This window comes from Pleuronectes platessa, chromosome 1 (assembly GCF_947347685.1).
Source record: "Pleuronectes platessa chromosome 1, fPlePla1.1, whole genome shotgun sequence".
In the NCBI taxonomy this organism is placed as follows: Eukaryota; Metazoa; Chordata; class Actinopteri; order Pleuronectiformes; family Pleuronectidae; genus Pleuronectes; species Pleuronectes platessa.
Window position 1 is genome coordinate 13,549,244 of NC_070626.1, and position 13,254 is coordinate 13,562,497.

Below are 13,254 nucleotides of genomic sequence, written 5' to 3' on the forward strand. Positions count from 1 at the left end.
TAAAGCTGCACTGCTTTTCTTTGCTGCCATGATAGAAACTAAGATGATAGTATGGTGTGATAGCTGCTCGCTGTGCATCTTATGGATTGGAAGCAGATGACCTACCTGTGTGAGATTTACATTGTTGGCGGGTTACTGTGCCTCCCCTGGCTGGTAGTGATGTCTCCCTCGGTGGTGTTGGTGGTGATGTGAGTGAGTGAAGCAGCAGCAGCAGCAGACTCACAGTGTGTGTAGGCTGCAGCAGCTCTCCTCAGCTCTCTTGCACTGGTCGAGCACCACCACCGCTGCTGCTTCTGCCGCTGCTGCCTGGGCTTCAGTGGAAACGCGATGAGGGGCTGGAGCTCAAATGCAAGAAGAAGCATCGTCACTCGGCGAGATCATGTTGCTTTTTTTTAAGTGATATGAGAGCGATCGAAGGACGACTCCCCCTCCTCCCCTGCTGAAGGCTCCAGACCCCGGGTCTCCTCCGCTGCTCCTCTGTGGAGAGAGGGGGGGGTATCCCCGGCGAGCGCAGCGGGGAACCCTGCGAGGAGGAGCTGTCCACGGTGCTGGAGCCGCGGCTTCTCCTCTCTTCCGTCCCCCGGGCTCCCGCAGCAGCAGCTGGGCGAACAAGAGCAGCGATCCTCAGCCAAACGCCATCAGGAGCCGGAGACTGACAGTAGCCAAGGAATCCTCTGACATTTTTTTTTTTTTGCGTCGCTCCGGTCACGACATAACCAAGTCTAAAAAAGAAAAATCGCAGCGTGTACGTGCGTGAGCGTGTGCGTAGTTCCCCCCTACTTCTCTATCGAGGCCCAATTTACGGGGGATAATCGCCCCGGATGGTTTTATCAGCTTTACGCCTGGTAGGTCGTCCCTCTCCGTGTCTTGAGTGAGGTTTTTTTTATGGTTTCCCAAAATAAAGATACTATGGGAATATAAATTGCCTTCGCAGCAATTGGCTTAACCGTTTGTCATTCACAGGGATTAGCCAGTCGATGGTTAAAGCGCACATCAATCAATCGCCAGCGTCTCTGGCTTCATGGGAACGCGCCTGGACGTGGGCTGCTAGGAGATGTTATAGGCTGAGGCTCAACATTTCAGGGCTGTGCGTAAAAATAAAGGAGAAAAAGCAGTGATGTGAGTAAAAGTGCAGCAGGCCTGTAGTTACAACCGAGGAGGGATGTGCATGACGCCGAGTGGACTCAAGAGGTGCCTAGGCTAAAAGATGCTGCTGACATGGTTTCAAAGAGTGGAGGGGGAGGACACAGGAATAAACGAAGGAAAACCAGCACATTACGAAATGTTTGTCAATTTATTATGGAGGAAAATGAGAACAGATATGATTTGGCACATGTAGAAAAGTGCATCAACACAGAAACAGGCATTGTTCAATTTGCCAGAAACTTAAAACATATTTTCAATTCCTCTTCAGACACTCTAGTGGCAGACATGTACATTATGATACAAAGAAGGAAGATGCTCCAAATTTTTTCTTAAAAAGGTATAGTATTGGGCAGTTCTTGAAAAAAAAAAAAAAAAAACATTCTCGCAACAATCAGTGTTGCAGCTTTTTACAGATATTACTATTACAACAGTTATTTCCAACATTAACAGCATCTACTGGGCAAAATTTGGAAATTGCACCTTATTGTCACCAGGACTTACTTTTAAGAGAAAGACATCAATCAGTGATGGGATTGTCCAGAAAGAAATCTAGACATGAAAGTTGAAGCTTTACATGGGTTGAACTGCGACAAGTATTTTATTGGATGAAAGGATGTCTCACCCCTTAATATCACTATTAAAGAAAAAATCGTTACCTTTTGACTTCAGCAAAGCAAGACACTAATTACTTAATCTCCAATGACCTTAAACAGTTCTTCAATTTCCAACCTCCTTCAACTGTCTCCTTATGAAATAGAAGAAGAGCTGTGACTAGTTTGAGGTGAAACTGAGAGTTTCTGACGGTCGGTGTCACTCACACAGTGAATAAATGTTCTTATTCCCTGTTGAATTTTTCTGTCGAGCTGCAGACTGGGAAGATGGAGCCAGTTCAGAAGCGAATCATTTTGCAAACCAGTCCATCCACATTTTGATAGGTCTGACAACAGAATGTTATGTAGTCCACACTTCATACCAGCTGGTGGCAGTAATGCACCACTCTGTTGTGGGTTTGCTGCCAACAAATCTCAAAAAAGGAAAGAGGAAGTTACATAATGGAAGTTTGAGTCATTTCCATTGGAAAGAAATCACAGCCAACAGGATACTTTGCTTTGCTTACTTTTCATACATTTACTTTACTAAGTAATTATATTTTGCATTCACCGCTCAGAATTCCCAGCTGTAGCTCCTCCCGCAGCTACTCGTACTGCTAGGGGAGCAGTTCCGACCCAAACCGGATTTTTCAGTATACATTTGTGGAACCGGTTCTAGATCAGGCACCAGCACTGTGTCAGTGACCAATAAGCCTCACAGCCAACAGGAAGTAGATGGTGGGAGATATGACTTGACATGTGGATAAAAAAAAAGTCACAGTGAATTCCCTGTGCCCTACTGAACCAGGGTAGATAGAAATCTTTGCCTAAGAGTATTCATTTTTAGGCTAACAAGTTTTCCTTATTCTTGGTAAGACAAGTGTAAAAACCTTAAGAGTAAAACCTTAAGGAGGAGAAAGAGCATTCAAATCAAGATTACCTTGATTCTGTGAAAGAAGAAACACTCTTCATACTCACATGAATAAAAAAGTGCCTTTGCTGAATCAACAACTATAATAATAGCTTGGGATACTCAAGTGTGTATCATTTACTCACTTGGAAAGCCAATAAACCATGAGGTTCATATCCGAGGGAGAGAAAGATATGCCATCAGTGGGTGCCGAATTTGAGAAAAAATATACACATATATTTTACATGAGTACAGAATCACAGCTGAATTTAAACATAGATGATCAGTTTGTCTTTCTTGGGGTCCTATTTGTGAGACTCACTCAATATTAATATAAAGCCGTGTTCACACACAGGGGACATCATTTACCAAACGATGCCAATACATTGATGGCCGAAGGGTTAATTTCCTTTGCTTTATGAGCAGACACGCTGACAGAGATATTCTGATCTGTAATGTGACTAACATTTTGTACAGAATGTTTGTTGTTCCCCAATGCGGTTGCAAACAGGAGTCATCTCTTTTCCTGTTTCTCCACGGTTTCTACAGGTGGACCAGTCAGCCTAGATGGACCAGGGTCATGACTGTAGTGTACTCGTGCTGCAGACTGTCCGTTTCAGTGTCGCACAGCGTGTAGTCGTCTTTGATGATTCGGTCACAGCCAATCTCTCCGTTGCCAAACAAGCCGAAGAGCGGGGTGTTGGGGAACACCTTGCGAAAGGCGTCGGCCTCTACGTTGTTCTGGTTGTTGTAGTAGCTCTGGCCTCTCCCCACGCAGGCGAACATGAACCCCAGGGTGTTCCTCTCTGGAATTTTGGCCGCCTTTAACCGTCGGATTGTGGCTTCAGCCTCCTTTGGATTGCTGATATCCTGGTCCAAGAGGACAGATGCCCCCTGCACCTTAGGACCACTCAGCGCCAGACCCACCACACCGTGCGCACCCTGGCTACAGCTACAAGAAATGGGGGGGATAGGAAAAGTGTGAACATTGCAAAGAGTAAGCCATAGAAATGCTGCTGAAAGTTAACCTGCAGCATTGATATCATTAATTCAATCAGGACATACTCTACTGAGGAGATGGAGGCTGTAAGTGAAAGTGAAATACTAATATCAATTTCCAAAATGGAGTTAGGCTGTATCCTCTCAGTCTTCCACTTGTTGATCAAAAAAACAACAGACGTGCACAAAAATAGCCCAGGGTCACATGACTGCAGTAAACACAGGTTTTTAATCTCCTCTGGCTCTGATCAGCATAGACAGAAATGAAATAGCCAGATAAACGCTCTAATTTTACAAGACAGTGAGGTGAGAGAGCGCTTTAGCTGGCGGTGCGTTTGTGATGTCAAGCATAACGCACCAGAGAAAGAGAGAGAGGCAAACTCCTCTACTAGCGATGGGAAAAGGGGTCAAGGTTTATGTTTTTTAAAAGAAACTTGCGGTAAACGTTCTAATATTGGTGCAGAAGAGGTATCGCTCACCATTGTCTGAGAGGAGAGAAGACACTTTCCACCAGACCTCCAGCGATGAGAGCTTTGCTCTTGGACAGCTGCTCCAGCAGCTGGCTGAGGAAACGTGCTCCTCCAGGTTTATATGCCTCATAGACAAACAACAGTACCACACGCAGATCTGGATTCTCAATTAGTCCTGGAGAAAGCACAATAAACACAGCACTGATACAAAAACAGGTTCTGACAGACTTCACAAGATTTAGTTGATGTTCTGTTTAAATGAGTCTTCACTCACCTGCTTCTTTCAGGGCACTTGGAGAGATGGACTTCTTACAGAAGTGAAAGGGCTTGATGTGCACACCCTCCATGCTGGGCAACATGATCGCAAAGCCCGCCTCCCCTTCCTGGTGCTCCTGAGGAGGATTGGAGCCAGGGCCAGTGGGAGTCACTGCACAGAGACAATAAGGCACCATTCAGAAGCTTATTTTTTACAGTCCCTGACACAAGTGTGTTGGGAAGGAACAAATTCAATATCATTTTATTCGTATAACAAAGCTCAACATACATTATCTCACAGAACTTTACAACATTATACAGAAACTAGACGGTTCTCACAAAGAACCAGCAAATGGAGACTGAAAAAACAACTCCCTTTTAACAAATATTGCTGAAGACCTTTTATTCATCTATGGCCAAAAATACATAGTTGACCTGCACACATATCATATGCGTTGTCTGAATAAACATACCGTTGTGGTAAAACTGTTTTCATGAGATGTTTAGCTACATAAATATATTTGTAGAATGTGGAGGGACTTGGCCAGTAACTATTGTATTTCTGTTCAGATAAATTGAAAGAACCTTAATCCAAGAGTTTGTTACTGCAGTACTACTTATAAGAGACTGCAGAGAAACAGACATAGCTTTAATAAACAACTCATAGTTCGTAAACAACAACATTTTGAACTAGCTAAATCAAATTCTGAGGAAAAGGTTACTAAAAATCTTGACAGTGCTTGTGAGGGACAAGCAAAAGGAACCATGGAGAGCTGGGAACCAGCACCTAGTGGCCATTAGAAGTACTAAGGCTCAAAGAGTGGAGACTAAATCACCAGTCAACTAAAGTTTAGTGCAGAGAAGGAGATTTATGTTTTTATTATTTGAATATTGAGACCGTATACGCCAACCACATAAAAACACAACAGCACAAACCACAGCCTAAGAAAGGACCATACATTTAGATAAACATCAGGAAAATCAATCCACAAGCTACTGTGGAATTTCCCCATTCTTAATCAACATCTCACAATCAAACGCACTTGTGAACAGTCTCAGAGTTAGCAGGCGGATGAGCTGCCATGCAAATGAGAAAACATCAGTTTGTGACTGCATACATATAACAGATCCCCAAATTACATGATGAATGAGCCTCATTCACCACACACACACACACACACACAATTTCTAGGGTTTACAATTGGCTGAGGTAAAAAATGAACCTACAATGAGCAAACACTGCACAGTATAACGTCATTTATCCTACACCATGTTTCAGGTTATGGAATTCATAAAGGATTATGCAGAAATACGTGAGCAGGTGAATCATAAATAATCTTTTTAATACTGTGCAGCCTCACACCCATTGTGCATAAATGATTAGATGTACTCGAGGCTATTTGGAAAATCTATTACAACAAATCTATAGGTTCAATCCTATTCAATCAAAGGTTTAATTCAATTGAATTCGATTTACGTGATGACCCTGCGCTGACCCTAAACTGCAATACCACAAAATGAGTGTTATCACAAACCGCCACGGCTGCCATAAAACCTGATAGATGACGGGAGCCTGATAAGCTATCATCTTGAGGAACGAGAACATGCTGATGGAGAGTCGCTTCTCCTGAGGGTTGTGATTATATGGAGAAATGGGGAGCACAGCACTGGGCAGAAAAGGCAATCTATCATAGGCAGCGGCAGGGAAGTGCCAGCCACTGCTGGGGCTTGCACAACAAGGCAGCAGTAGCATGGGGGATTAATGCAGAGTCTCTGCTGCTGAAAGGTGATCTACGCCTCTGAGGTGATCTCAACACGTGGCTTATTTTTTATATTTCTAGAGATTCTAAATAGTTGAACAGGATAGGATCACAAACGTGTACCATCACAAAATCCGAAGCTCATTTAAGAAACATTTAATGTTAGTAATGGGTTCAATGACTCCCTGTATGTGTATTTAGAAGTATATATTTTTTATCTAAGAAAATAGGAGAGAGACAGAATAAGAGGAGAACACTTACAGACTATTCCTGGTGTAGCAATGCCCATAATGTCACAGCCTTTGGGGAAGAGCAGGTTTAGTTCTTCGACTGTGTCTGGACTGTTGCGACTCTTTTTTGCTTCAGAGGAAAAAAGTTAATGAAACAGGTTGCTGTTTTATATTCTGAACATTTCAATCGTAAATTAAACATATTTCAGGAATATCTCTGGAGAAGTACATTAAAAAAAATGTTTACCTGCTGAGCACGTTTTGATTAGCAATGAGACATTAAATCTACTTTTCTTTCTTTTTCCAGAATAGAAATTTCCATTGAATACAAACACAGAAAAAAAAAATTCATGAAGCTGTATATGAAAACCAATACAACAAGTTTATAGAAAAGCATTGTGCAATGTAAAACTGCAGCTATACAAAGGTGTTCTATTATGTCACACAATGCTACCAATTCTCTCCCACTAAAATAAACCTAAAGTTTAACTCCAAGCAAATGTCCAACTTGTCATGTCCCACCTTGTTTTAAGTGATGGGGTCACGGTTTATTTAACATGATAACTCCTGAAAAAAGTGGCTGCCATACACAAGAGTACATCTAACCAACCAGCATCATAATACAACCAGCTCTGCAGCTGAGTTAACTGATTCTGTTTACATTGATCAATGTTCCTGAAATGTGTGTAATATTTAACTGCTTACAGATTTCTTTCCACGCCCATGTAAATGACATTCTGTAAGTCATCCTCAGTGCGTCTTGGTGCTTCAATATGACATAGTAGCCTGTATAGCCACAGCATTTAGATTTTAACATCCTTAGATACGACTAAAATTGATGTTGTAGTTCTTGATTTGAGAAAGCAAACAACCAATGACCAAGACTACAATTACAAAAAGCATTATTTCACTAAATAGGAGTTTAAATGGACATAAAAATACATAGGATGCTCCAGATAAATGGCACATATGACTTAAAGGTTTTTGGCCAGTACGCTAAATTTATAGAGTTTTCAGTCTGTCTACATCTTCTTAGATATAAACAATGCAAGATGACAAGATTGTTTTAGTTTTTTTATCTAAATGTGTGTAAATATTACACGGTTCTCTACGGCTTCCAAATAGTTTTTAGGCAAACACAAACCTTTCTTATTCACAGATGTAATGAATTTGTTGGAAAAACCACAGGAAATCACGAGGCAATTACATTTTTTTTCTCAGAAAAGAGGAATCCTGTGGTCCAATTGCTGACATTTTGTATTTTTAACAAATAAATCAATATGGAAGCAAAATGCTGCCATTGTTTACATAATTTGACATTTTTAACAATTTAGTTACTAAATTTATAAGCAATATTAAGTAACAACGCAATGAAAATAGTAATCTATCTTAAAAATGTATGTAGCACTTACTGACACAGCTCAAAACAAGAATATGTTATGCATGTGCTGAGAATTGACCTATTCTGTTTAATGAACACAAAGCAATGAAGCACTGCAGCACTATGTTAAATTGATAAATACCAACCTTTACTCTGTCTGTAGCAATAAGCTTGTCCAGTAAAAGCCTCACAGTCTACCATCGCTAAGACGGTTTTAGGCAGGAGAAATACGTTCTGTGAATAAGAAGTATCAAGAAACATGTGTTAAAATGGTGTCAACAAACTGAACAGGCGTGATCTTTGAACATGACTATAGAAAACATGGTCCCAACAATGAACAGCATTGTGTTGTTCAGGGTTATGAATGGATCCTGATTTAGCATCACTGTGTCTGTAAGGCTTCTGATTCAAATAATGTAAAACATCATATAAACATGCTGCTCAAGCTAAAACGTTTCTCTCACATAATAATTTTGGTTAAGTATTTCATCCAATAATTACTACCAGGATACATTATGTTAAACAAGGTCCCCTACACACTGTCCTCTCTGGAGTTACAGTCCAGAGCAGCCCTCTCTCAGTGTATTTACCTCCACCTCCTGAGCCAGGATGCTGCAGAGGGCATGCACCTCAGTGTCAGACGGTCCCAGGGCGGACACCCAGGTGAGATGCTGCTGGGTCCTCAGCACCCTGCGGGCACAGTTTCTCCACAGCCTGCACACACTGATGAGAACCACGAACAAACTTAGCTTCAGCTGCTAGCCAAACAAAACCTTGAACCGCAAAGTTAACCAGCTCATGTTTCTGTCAAGAAGACACAATAAAAAAACACTACAAAGCGCCTAAAATGAACAAAGACCAGATAAACTGTTTGATATGCTCTCCTTGTGTCTGCAAACATAGTTTCACGTCCCCTAGCGCTGCCATTAGCATTAGCTAACGTCACATTTCCGGTTACCTTGCGATCCGGAGCAGAGATTTGGTCGGTAAGAAGGTCAGAATCCGTTCCACCACTTCAGCGACATTACTTAGCACGTACGCGGCCTTGCTGTCTTGTAACTCAGCAGCGAAATCTTGATTTTCATCCATCTTTCTCTCTGAGGTGTCGAGATTTTCTCTAGCACGGCCGCCCAGCTGCGAACTTTCAACTCTCCTTCTCCACCGCTGCCGAGGCGCGAGGACAGACAGCGCCCTCTGCGGCGAGGAGGTGCTTCGGCAGTTTAGCTTCAAAAGGTTTATAAAGGTTAGTATTGATAACGAGCTTTGTTAGATAATGTTTCCTATGACCGTGTCACAAGAAAAATATATTTATGGTGCACAATGTTTTATTTTTGAAAAATATTCTAAAAAGAGTTTATTCCATGTATCCACACGAGTCCTCTGGCGCGCTTCGGGGCGAGATGCGCTCTGCAGACATCCACACAATTTTTCAATCCTCAGTAGCAAAACGGCAGAGTAGAAATAGACCTGTCAAAAGTCAAAATATATAAAGATACAATATAAACGCAAGGCAAGACAACGAAATAATGCATTTACAAAGTAAGGAAGCAAAATGTGATACTAAATGGTAGGCATCGGTATAGATTAAAACATTTAAAAAAAAATAACTAAAATTAAATTAAAGAAAATGTAAAAAATGCAATCAAATTAATAAAATAAAATAAAAAAAATAAAATAAAATAAAATAAATCCTGCGCAGTAGACTACTTATATAGATTATTTATTTATTTTGTTTTCAAATTTACATAGTGTAAGAAATTGTGCAATGAATAGGTGGTTGAAGTCATGCCAATTTTAGGGGTTCAGTGTCTCGCCAAGGACACTTCGGCATGCAGATGGGGAAGAGTGGGAATTGAACCACAAACCCTCTTGTTGAAGAACGATTACTCTACTCTGCCTAGGCCACACCGTCTACTCGTTCACACGAGAACCTATGCACATTAAGAAGATGGACAAATTATTGTGTGTCTGTGTCTGTGTCATTCTTTGCTGCTTTTGATAAATATTTCAGAAAAAAACATTTTATTTTCTACTTTACTACATATATTTGCCAGCCTTACTTAAAAGTTACTTTTATATTTTTGGATTTTAGATACTGAATGATTTAACATGCCTTAAAAAACTATTTTTAGAGAATAACCCAGTAGTTTCCAACCTTGGCTTCTGACGCCTTACAAGAATCACAGTGTGGGACACATTTAATTTAATATAATTCTGAAAAATGTATGCAAAACCTTCTAGTTTAAATTCGGTTAAAAATAAATAAAATATTGTTCCCATCAACTGGCACAAGGAGTACTCATTAATGAAATCAAACCTCCGGCCTCCTGAACTTTTACTTTGAAGGTGAGCTGTCTCTCTGTCCCCCTCTTGATGTCCTCAAGTTTAGCTTCTCAGGTTGACTTCCACTTCATGCACAGACAAGGTGAGGCCTCACTACTGCACTAATCTACAACAACAACAAATCCCTGGATCTTTGCTGCTTAATTTCCAAGCAGTATGCAGCTGCTTGTTTCCATGTGATGTTCTGAGGCTGCCCCCTGCTGGCTGCTGGGTTCCTCTGCTGCTCTTGCTTGGTTTGTGCAGCTTGTGATTAACTACAGTTGTCCATAAAAGAAAATCTTTATTATCCTTCAAGGGCAATTTGATGTACAACCAGCAACCAGTGCATGACAAAAATAAACCAATGTATACAATGTAAATAAAACACAATATAAAAACCCTATAGACTAAGAAGCAAGGGGATAATGATCTTTTATTTAATGTTGTAATCATATACTCCTTTTTTTTGTAGTATAGCAATTTTTTTATTGTCTTTATAACAATGCATCATATTTTGTATTGTATGTGTTTTCAAATTCTGAATTGGCAAAGTTAGCAGTGGCCTAACTGAAGCTATGAAATACATTTAGAATAGAATATTTATGTAATTTTCTTGTTTATATTAAATTACAAAAATGCTTTCAAAATGTCTGCAGAATTTATTTGTATATTATTCAGTTATGTAATTTTTGGCATCCAGTCATATTTTTTCTTTCCGTCTAGTTATTAATTAGAATTAATTCACTCACACTAGTGAGTACTGCGTATGAGTACTGCGTTTCCTCATACGTCATCACTCCACGCCCACTCGACGTCATCCACACTCGCCGAAGAAGCATGGCGACCTAGGTGACAGGCGGCGCGAGATGCTAACGGGCTTACGGGCTTTTCTTTCCGTATAGAAAGACTCCCAGTGAATTGAACTGACACAACCTCCACGTGTGAGTCGACCATTCTTATGTGTATGCGCTGACGAAGCGGATATCGAGCCGGTGGAGCACCATGACGCAGTGTGTGAAGGTCGCCTCCGTGGCTCTCTGCTCGGGCAGGATCTCGTCCCCTCAGCTCCTCGCTGCTCGCTGTCGTGTTGTTTGCTCTGTCGCTCACGCTCGCTTTTGTCGGACGGCCTCTTCAGAGGAGATCGCAGTCATCCGTGTGCCTCGCTCCATGCAGAAGCTCGTCGACAGCGTGAAGCAGACCCGAAGTAAGAACAAGATCAGCACCATCCGGCCAGGCAAGCTCCTGATCCGGAGCAGGAACCCGGACCTGAACCAGTCTGCGGGGTACCAACTCGGCAAGTTTGAGCAGCCTCGCCTCTGCTCCAAAGGATGGAAACATCCCAAGTCCTTCGGCGACTACTTCACCATCAACAACACCAGGACCGTCGCTCCCTGCGTCACCGTCCAGGACGACGCAGAACAGAAAGAACCTGTGACCTTTAACAACCTCCACATCTGCAGGGAGCTGGTGGAAGCGCTGCACGGTGTCAACATCACCCATCCCACCACTGTGCAGCAGCAGACCATCCCAAAGGTCATGATGGGTCACAATATCCTCTGTGCAGCCGAGACGGGCAGTGGTAAAACTCTGACTTACCTCCTGCCGGCCATTCACAGACTGCAGGCGGAGAAGGAGTCACAGGTGTACGCGGGGAGCTTGCACAAAATTCACACCCTGGTTCTCGTGCCCTCCAGGGAGCTGGCAGAGCAAGTGGCCGCGGTGTGCCGGACCCTGTGCGCCCCATTCGGCTTGCTGACGAGGACTCTGGGTGGCGGGCGAGGTGTGGGACACATCAAGGTGGTCTTTAAGAACAATCACCCAGATATTCTGGTGGCCACGCCAGGGGCTCTGGTCAAGGCCCTGCGGAGACGCTGCCTGGACTTTGGTGAGCTGAGCTTCTTTGTGGTGGACGAGGCCGACACCATGTTCGACCCCAGCTTCTCTGAGATGCTGGAGAGCATCCTGAGCTACGCGAACATCGCCAGCAATCCCAAGCAAGCAAAGGGCCCCGGACGCAAAGCCCAGCTGCTGGTGGTGGGGGCCACTTTCCCTGGTGGTGTCGGAGAAGTTCTTAGCCAGGTGACTGACCTCGGCAGCATGGTGGTCATCAAGAGCAAGATGCTGCACTTCCTCATGCCGCACGTCAAACAGACCTTCCTGAAGGTGAAGGGTGAGGACAAAGTCCTGGAGCTCCACCAAGCCCTGAAACTGCTTCAACAAGACAAAGGAGGGGGGGCTGTTCTGGTGTTCTGCAACAAGTCTGCCACCGTCAACTGGTTGGGCTACTCGCTGGAGGAGATGGGGGTTAAGCATTTACGTCTTCAAGGGGAGATGCCCGCCGCCGTGCGTGCAGGGATCTTCCATTCCTTCCAGAAGGGCGCGGTGGATGTGCTGATTTGCACAGACATTGCCTCTCGCGGCCTGGACACATCGCGTGTGCGCTTGGTTGTCAACTACGACTTCCCAGAATCCCACACTGACTACATCCACAGGGCAGGGAGAGTGGGGAGAGCAGGTGGGGTGGAGGATGGGGAGGTGCTCAGCCTGGTGACTCATCCGTGGGATGTGGAGCTGGTGCAGAAGATCGAGACAGCCGCTCGTAGGAGAACTACTTTACCGGGGATGAATTCTGAAATCAATGAACCAAAATCCGAAGTAATAGAGTTACAGGAGTAGAAGACATTTGTAAGAAGGAGCTGGAATGGAAAAGCTGAATGTGAAATTTACCGTTGTGAGGTGTCAAGCCTGTTTTGTACAAACTAATGTATGAACATGGTACGATTTACTGCAGAAAAAGTAAACTAGCACTATTTGCCCAAAGCAGTGTGATGTTCAATACCTTTGAAGCCATGTCAAACAGAGTGTCTAATGTAAATAACTGTTTGTACAAATGAATTTGCTGAGCAGTTACTTGCTAAGACTTGTATTTTTTCAGCATCTAATGCAGTATGTGTGTTAAAATGTTTTCAATTCAAAGTAAAATCTAATTGCATTTTCTTCTCATCTTGTTTTGTTTGCCTCCGCCATTTAATCTATTAATACATCAGCTTTGAGACTATGCATTTCATGTTTAATATTCAGCCAAATTCTTCATAGCAAACATGATTTTATTTAAGGGAGCTTAGTTCTGTTTTTTAAAGGTGTGGTGTTTATATTATTTCTTCTTTTGATGCAAACACCTGGTTGGTGTG

General features: G+C 42.7%; 2 protein-coding genes across 2 annotated transcripts; one reads left to right on the plus strand and one right to left on the minus strand.

Moving 5' to 3' along the window:
- Positions 1–1,725: 1,725 nt before the first annotated feature.
- On the minus strand, positions 1,726–8,905 carry fbxo22 (F-box protein 22). Its single transcript, XM_053423274.1, has 7 exons — positions 8,700–8,905; positions 8,332–8,464; positions 7,888–7,975; positions 6,392–6,490; positions 4,390–4,542; positions 4,125–4,290; positions 1,726–3,598 (listed from the first exon to the last, which is right to left on the minus strand). Exons 1-7 carry the CDS (start codon positions 8,828–8,830, stop codon positions 3,205–3,207), a joined length of 1,164 nt encoding a protein of 387 aa, XP_053279249.1. The 5' UTR covers positions 8,831–8,905; the 3' UTR covers positions 1,726–3,204.
- A 1,980-nt stretch (positions 8,906–10,885) lies between these two features.
- On the plus strand, positions 10,886–13,060 carry ddx28 (DEAD (Asp-Glu-Ala-Asp) box polypeptide 28). The gene has a single exon (XM_053420463.1). The coding sequence runs from the start codon at positions 11,066–11,068 to the stop codon at positions 12,737–12,739; it is 1,674 nt and encodes a 557-aa protein (XP_053276438.1). The 5' UTR covers positions 10,886–11,065; the 3' UTR covers positions 12,740–13,060.
- Positions 13,061–13,254: the final 194 nt, after the last annotated feature.

What these genes read in the sequence shown, in the direction of transcription:
- ddx28 (XM_053420463.1), top strand. Translation starts at nt 11,066, where the DNA reads ATGACGCAGTGTGTGAAGGTCGCCTCCGTGGCTCTCTGCTCGGGCAGG.
- fbxo22 (XM_053423274.1), bottom strand. Translation starts at nt 8,830, where the DNA reads ATGGATGAAAATCAAGATTTCGCTGCTGAGTTACAAGACAGCAAGGCC. An exon ending in TCCTGGCTCAGGAGGTGGAG is followed by an intron (nt 7,976 to 8,331) that starts GTAAATACACTG and finishes TCTTATTCACAG; the next exon opens with AACGTATTTCTCCTGCCTAA. An exon ending in AAGTGCCCTGAAAGAAGCAG is followed by an intron (nt 4,291 to 4,389) that starts GTGAGTGAAGAC and finishes TGCTTTCTCCAG; the next exon opens with GACTAATTGAGAATCCAGAT.